Genomic DNA, 7,929 nt, shown 5'->3' with positions numbered 1-7,929 from the left:
ACTGCTGAGGGGATATTACAGGTCACCACCATGTGGGTCCCTGCAGTGTGGAACACTACTGTGGGCTGTAACTGTGGGACACGGCGGAGTGGGTCACTGCTATGTGGGGCATCCTTGCACGGCAGTGTGGGACATGGCAGTATGGGAAGCGGCAGTGCAGGATATGTCTGTATAGGACATCACCACAAGGGCCATCGCTGTTCAGGACATGGCTGTGTGTGATGTCCCGGGGCCAGGAGCGGAGCGGCCGGGCAGGGCACAGCGGGGCCGCGCCGCCCCCCCACTTCCTCCGCTCCCTGCCCGCCCATCCAGCACCGCTCCGACGGGTGCCCGCGGCGGCCGCAGCGCGCAGCGGTGTCAGGATCCTCCCGTCGGGGCGGCACGGTGATGGGCGGCGCGGCGCTGTCGGGAGCGCTGTGGCTTGGGCTGCTGTGGGCAGGCAGCGGGGTAGGGGGCAGCTGCTCGGGAAGGTGCTGCGAGGGTCGGGACGCCGCCTGTGTCGGCGAGGGATGGAGGGAGGGAGGCGGCTACGGGACCTGCTACTGCGACGGAGGATGCCGGCGAGCCGGAGACTGCTGCCACGACCACGGCCAGGCGTGCCCGGGTAGGTGAGTCCGATCCCCGCCCCGGGGGTCGGGTTGGGCTGTAGCCTGGTGCGAGCCCACCGAAAGGCGCATGGGGGTGATATTGACCGGGAGCCCCCAGGGCACCCGCCCCTTTCTCCAGGGCTGGGTGCCTGCTGCGGGTGTTCCTGGGGCTCGGAGATGGGGCTCAGCTGTGAAGGGGCTTTGCGCGGCTCAACTCGCCCCCTTCCCTCAGCGTCACCACCTCTGGGGTGAGGGCATGAGCAGGGGCCAGGCTGGGGCTGGGCGAGGGTAGCGGCAGGCAGAGAAATGTGAAGAGCGGCTTCTTCCACGCTAGACATGTGCGAGGCGTCTGGGTCAGCTGTGGCACAGTGCCAGGGGTTTGCCAGCCTGAAGTTATTTTTCCTCTGAAATGTGTTATTTACTTTTCACTCATGCTCCTCTCAAATACACACCTATTATAGTGGGGGTGCAGGATTACAGGGACAGCAGGAAGATTGGTTTAGACACTTTCTCTGAGCAGATCCCTCCGGTCTCGCCAAAGAAATACCAATGAGATCACTGAGGAAAGCCTCAGGGTGAGGTTTTTGTGCTCACTCCTTGGGGCAGGAACCAGCAAGGATCCACCATGAAGGCAAGGACTTCAAAATGAGCGTAGGGGAATAAGAGAGAGGGTCCTCTGCCAGCCTGGCTCCAGCGGCAAGGAGCGGAATGTAGCCCAGGTTGACCAAACTGGACCTGGCAGCCTTGTAGGCATTGACACCCCCTCTTTCCATGGTACTTCTGCCCTTTGTGGTCTTACAGTTTGTCCTCCCTCCCTCCCTCCACCTGCACTGCAGGACACAGCCCCTGCTTTACAGCTGCAGCACTGGCACTGGGGCAGCCTGATGTCTCTTCTCAGGTGGCTGGATGTGCATCAGCCTACAGCCAAAAATCGTGAGTCTCCCTGCACAGTCCTGCTAACCAGGGAGTATTTACAAGCTCAGTGCTGTGCTGACAGAGCCATGTAGCTTTGGGACCCAAGTTGTCTGTGTCTGCCTGGTTTGGGAAGGGGGAGTATAACAGAGACAGTGTGGACCCGTCCCAGGTGATGTAAAGCTGCACAGAAAGACTCAGCAGACCAGAACTCTGACCCCAAGTCTCCAGAGGAAACACATTCAATTCTCTCACTGTTAACGAATCTCTGCAGAATAACAGAAGGGAAAAGATGTGCACCACGAGGTCTGACAGGTGGTAGCATCTTTAAAATGAGCACTTTTTTTAATGCAGTGATCTGTCATTCAGGGAGGTCAGTAGGGGGGAACTGACAAGACGCTTGTCAGAGTCACAGCATATTGCATCTTTTCAGTAAATCTAGTAATTTTTAGTGTTCATAGAAGGGAAGAGAGCTAGCAGAGCTGTGTAGTGTTAGCATTAAAATGGAGATGTAAGAATTCCTATGCTTTTCAGAAATAAGCTCAAAGTTGGGCTTGAAAAGTTCTAGTTTAGACTAGAACTTCTTGCCATGACTTCTGGCACCTGAGGATGCCTTATTGTTATCAAGATGGTATTTTTTGTGTCGGGCTCAGCGGTGGTTACCTCAAAAGGCATGTCTGAGCTGCCTCTCTCTTGTGCCCTCCATAGACAGTGGGTGCCCTAGATCCAGACAGGAAGATGTAGTCTCAGCTCCGTGTCTCTCTCTCCCTCTCCTGCACCAGAGCTGGGATTTGACAGTCTCTGGTGGCCCAGCACAGGGAGCTAAACCCCCAGGAAACTGCTTCTGTTCTCTGCTTGCCCCTTTCTGCCTGGTTTGACACCCTGCAGAGCCTCACTGCCTGCTTGTGTGAGCACCAATGCTAGTGCAAGCAAAGGGAGCAGGATGATTTATGGGGTTTGGCATGGGAGGGCAGGATTTTGGCAGCCCGGCCCTAGAACTCTTGCACCTAAACCCTACAAAACTGATCACAAGAAGTCATTCTTTTGAGAGCAAATGATCATCTATACTCTCTATTGCAAGCAGCCAGTCAATGTTTTGTATAAGCAGAAATTCCAAATAGTTCCAGCGGGAGTTTGTATCAACCTAGAGAAGTGTGGCTGGAAATCCTGAGGTATTTTTGTTCCTGTTGGATGTTGAGGTCTCACCATTGAGTGTTTCTAAATTCTGTCCACCTGTTCAATGACACCAGGGGTGTTTATTGGCATAGTGCACTCTGAAATACTGTTCTGAAGGTAGAGTTCAGAAACCTAAACCAGAAATGTGAAGGTGACCAATGGTTCTCCTGCTGCAGCTTGTTTGTTGGGCTGTTCACTGCTCATGACTCCAGCACCTGCCGAAATGACATTTCATCCTTTTGCAAATATTTAACAGGATGAAGTATTTGGGGGAAGCATGAACTGCCTCAAGTATATGTAATCAAGAAATGTGCTCAGAGCAATAGAAAACCAATGCTCCCAAATAATATAAACCAGTGAAAGGAGGGGTGTCCTACAGCTCCAGTGCCATGATTAGATTCCGTCGTGCCTAAAAATCATAGTGGCTCTGGTACTTTATAAATGGATGGATCAGCAGAAGTCCACAGGTTGCTGAACCTAAGGATTTTTAAATGAATTACCTTATAGTTCTAACAATGGAGAAAGAATACTTTTGTACACAGAGAGCATTTTTGGTAGGAAGTACTGTACAATGGGAAAGCCTGGAAAAGGAATGATCTTGTCGTTTGAATGAAAACAGTTACTCTGAGAGGATCCACAGAGCCTTATACATGACAACGTATGTTGTGCAGTGTTCCGGTGAAGATACTGTAATCCTTTTTTTTTTTTTTTTCCCCAGAGATAGGGAAAAAATAAAAAGTGTGACTCAGAAAAAAATAAATAAATCTATAATTCACAGTGCTGCAAATGGAAGAAAAAAGTTCTGAGCATCAAGCTGTGTTTCACTGGAATGCAATGTAATTTTTCTGTGTGCTTTTGCACTTGCAAGAGTCCTGTTAGCTTCCACATTTTGGTAGGTACTTGAGCGCATACCCTGTCCTTGAGGTTCCTTTGGCTTGCATCTTTCTCATTGTTTCAATGAACTGTCACCATCACTGTTAACTAAGCTGGAGCAGTAGTAAAATAGACAGAGACCATGAAGTTGTAGCTATGGGTCCCTGATACTTCTTTTTGTATTTCAAGTGATGTACCCATTCGCTCCTTTTACGTAAGCTGTGGGACTCATTCTCTGTTAGGCTGGGGAATTTGACATCTTTCCAATGAAGAACAAAACTGTCCCTTAATAGTTGCTGGGTACTGACTGCAAGAGTGATGTTATCATCCCACTGGCTAACTTCCATTCAAGCAACTCAATATTCTTATTTTCCCACATCACTAAGGACATTCATAACTCTTGTTCTAAATCCTGATGGCCATGAAATTGCCATGTTTTGCTGCAGATGACCAATACTTAACTGTCAGCTTCGTTTAATTCCAGTAAGACGCAAAGTCATCATTTTGTTATGCAGCTACTCAATCCCTTTGGGAGTTTTCTGCATGGAAAATGTGATGTTAGACCTGATGTTATCTACATATCAAAGCATAAATATGGGCTTAAAATTAGGTGAAAATACTTGCTTCTGCAGGTCATTCATACAGCCAGCCTGGAAGAGAAGCAATAGATAAGGAAGCCCGGTTAGATAACACTGTCCTTTAGAACTCTGGCTAGACCCAAGATGTGTGATCAGGTATTGATGTCTACCCTTGTACTATTAAAACAGTTGGGGCCAAGAACTGTTTTCTGGTCCTGTGGCCAGGTAGCAAAGACTGTGAAGCCCATACATTTAGCGCTTGTCCTGGCTGTCCCATGGCAGGGTCCAAGATATTTTTACTGTCATTAGTCTTCTTGTTTTCTAGTTCAAAATGCTTGAAACATATGTCTGCGGGTTGTGCTGCAATATATTAGAGCAGTGCCTTCACAGCCAGAAAGACTACCTCGTGCCTTGGGGTACTTAGATGCATCTGAGGGCAGTGCCTGGTGTTGCAGTGTCTGCGTGTGGCAAAGGCACCCATATGCTGTTTTGAGAGCAATCAGGGTAAAACAGAAGTCTTGACTACCAGTAATGCTTCAATACTGCTTTGCAGCTCTTCCCTGTGTTGTAGGGGAGTGGAGTCACTGGAGTGGCTGTGCAGAACAATGTCAACCTGACCTGAGGATACGTAGGCGCTATGTACAACAGGAACCTAGAAATGGTGGGGAACCTTGTCCTACTCTAGAAGAGAAGGCTGGCTGCCTGGAATACCTGACTTACCAGGGAGAGGACTGCGGCCATGAGCATGGTACTCTTCTTTGATTTCATCTGTACATCAGAGCCTTCATAAATTTACTGATCATGGAACCACAGTATGGTTTAGGTTGGAATGGATCTTAAAGATCATCTGGTTCCAACCCCCTGCCATTGGCAGGGCACACCTTCCACTAGACCAGGCTGTTCAATGTCCCATCCAACCTGGCTTTGAACACAGCCAGGGGTGGGGCAACCACAGCTTCTCTGGGCAACCTGTGCCAGTGTCTCATCATCTTCATGAACAGAAAAAGAAGCAACCATCTGCATCTAACTGCTTAACAGTACCATTTAAAATCTTACTTTCTACTGTCATATTGCACTTTATTATATTTTTGTATTTTTTTTTCCTACTCAGGCTTAATTTCTAATAAGTAAACAGCAAAGCTGCATGCATTCCTTCAGTTTCTTGATTTAAGCCCCTCAGGAAGTATGAAATGATCTCTGTGCAAAGTTAGAACAGGAAACATCTCCCTATAGGATCCCATCACATTCTGTTTCTACAGAAACTAGATGGCATGCATTTCTAGATACAGCTCTTTTGAATAAGGAGAGAACTTAGCTTGAGAGAATGGGGTTGAGGTCTGATGTTGCCAACATTTTGCCACTTTTTCAATAGTCAGCATCACCATCCACAAACTCCTGATTCATTCACCCACTGTTCCAGTAGTTGAAACATGACTCAGTTGCCTTGCTGCCTTACTGTTACTGTTTTCTTTCTCAGTCCCTGCTTTCATAACGACCTCTGAATACGGTAAAGAAAGAAGACGACGAGCAGCATCTTCTCTCTGGCCTTCAGACAAAGAAGAAGTTGGGTAATCTATTTATTATATTCATGTGGGTCATCTTGCTCAATAGCAAATAGCTGGCTACAGATAAAAATGTAACTGAAAGTGACACTGAAAGTGTAACAGTAAGCTATAGCTTGCACTTGTTTCCTCTCCTGCAGTTCATTTGCACTTGCTAGATGTTGCTTTTGATTACACGCTTAATTGTCCTGAATTAGACACTGGGGTCATGGCAAATCAGGATAGCTGCTTTTGAAAGCAAGCAGTAATTAACACTAAACCAAAACTGAATGTATCCGTAAGTGCCTTAGAAATTCCACATAGTTCTTTCAACAAATGAAATGGGTGGAATCTAATCAGTAACAAGAGACCATTTTAAAATTGACACAGAATAAAAAAAAAATTGTTTACCAGTAGAAATGTTGATGAGGCTGTTACTGGATCTGTACTGCTCTTAATGCTTTGCGCTGCGCTGCTTCCCCCAGAACAATAAAGCCATCAGTATTCAAGTTTCTTTTCCACTTTCTGTTTTAGCAGCATAAAAAAGAATGGACAGGTTACTGAGATCTGTTTTCAACATAATTTGAGAATATAAAACACAACCAGAAAGTGAGATCATATAAAAAGCACTAGACTAGGGCATGGAATGAGAAATATTTTTGCAATATTTTTAAGAATTCACTAAGTAGGCGAAGGTCAGAAACAGATTTATTAGCAATGACTATGTCAAACTTGTGCTTCAAATACCACACATATGCTATGTGAGTACACTTAAAAGTGTATACCTAGCTTGTGATTTATCTATCGTAACTTGGTACTTTTCCTTCTGAGCAGATACTGTGTGGAATTCAAAACAGAAACACTTTCACAGCACTGTGCTTTGGAGAATCGGCCGTACGCTCGATGGATGCAGTACCTCCGAGTAGGATATACTGTGTGTGTAGCTTGCCAGCCTCCAGCTATGAACGCTGACACGCATCGTTGCTCTGGAGATGGCCATAATGCAGATGGGTAACAACTCTTTTTTTCTGCTGTCTCTTCTGTAGCAAAGACTTCTCAAGGTGTCACTAAAAGCTGCATTTTATATTATACCTAAAAAATGAAACTTGTAGAGCTCAGAAGATTTACCCTTTCAGTTCTCACATAAATTGTTACCTAGCTAAAACTGGGGAAGCATTTCATTATTTTGAGATTTCAATTCTTTAAAACGTCAGAATTTCAATATTCAAGAGTTCAGTGCTTTGAATGCTTTATTTACTGTTGTGAAAGGGTGATGCAGCTTCTGTAGCGCAAGAAGTCTTTTTACAGCAATGGGCACTTTTACTTAAACCCAGTCTTCCCTGCCATAATCCAGATCCTGTTTGGTTTAGGGTTAACCTAACCCTAACCCTCTTGTTTCAGGTTAGTGGTAGTGGATCCCAACTCCTCTCAAACCTGTACATCTTGTTTCTATAACAGTAATTTTGAAAGTAGACATTTAATATTCAGAACAGATTTTTATTTGCTTTATACATTTATTAATATGTACAGTACAACCAGCTACTCAATCCACCATCCTGTATACTAAAAGAATACAGTGTCTGCTCCAGAAACCATTTTAAGTGCTAAAAGTGCTAATTAAGTATTAAGCAAATTTCATCTTTGACATATTATACAACACAACCTAGTAACTTGAAATACAGTTTTCAGCGCTTTAATCCTCACTTATTGTCACATTTCAGAGGTAAGATCTTACACTGGGAAGCAGTTGGCAACTCTCAGTGCCAAGGAACCTGGAAGAAGATTCGGCAGCTGGAGCACTGCTCATGTCCCCTTGTGCATAGCTTTATTTTTACATGAAAGTCTAAAAGACCTTTAAAAAACAGCAACAACAAAAAGATTAAGAAAATTAACCAATGCCAAGAAACCCACATCTTTCTGCTGCACTTTCTGGAGCCTAGACAAATTTTAAATGAATCAGAACTTTTGAAGAAGCATTCTGGGAAACTCTCTCTGCCTTAATACAAAACACTACAACCGATCTTTGTATTAGAACACTAGAAGCATGCTTCCATGTTTCGCTTTTGTAATTAAAGAGATAATGTTTCTAAATGTAGTAGCTGCTTTTCCTGAAGTTCTCGTTCTTTACTGGCCACAGTCCTGCCTACAGGCATTGCATCTACTCAGTGGAGAGCCAGACAAACATTCTCAAGACTGACAACAGTTACTGCCATCATTAAATAGCAAGGGTGAATAAAAACTAAAGTTGGAGAGCTAAAACAG

General features: G+C 45.4%; 1 protein-coding gene across 1 annotated transcript; it reads left to right on the top strand.

The window, feature by feature from the left end:
• Window positions 1–330: 330 nt before the first annotated feature.
• Window positions 331–7,758, top strand: SBSPON (somatomedin B and thrombospondin type 1 domain containing). The gene is made up of 5 exons (XM_065668433.1): window positions 331–604; window positions 4,680–4,874; window positions 5,604–5,694; window positions 6,502–6,678; window positions 7,389–7,758. Exons 1-5 carry the CDS (start codon window positions 388–390, stop codon window positions 7,504–7,506), a joined length of 798 nt encoding a protein of 265 aa, XP_065524505.1. The 5' UTR covers window positions 331–387; the 3' UTR covers window positions 7,507–7,758.
• Window positions 7,759–7,929: the final 171 nt, after the last annotated feature.

The sequence above is a fragment of the Lathamus discolor genome, chromosome 2 (assembly GCF_037157495.1).
Source record: "Lathamus discolor isolate bLatDis1 chromosome 2, bLatDis1.hap1, whole genome shotgun sequence".
Lineage (NCBI taxonomy): Eukaryota > Metazoa > Chordata > Aves > Psittaciformes > Psittacidae > Lathamus > Lathamus discolor.
This window is presented reverse-complemented; position numbering and strand designations above follow the sequence as displayed.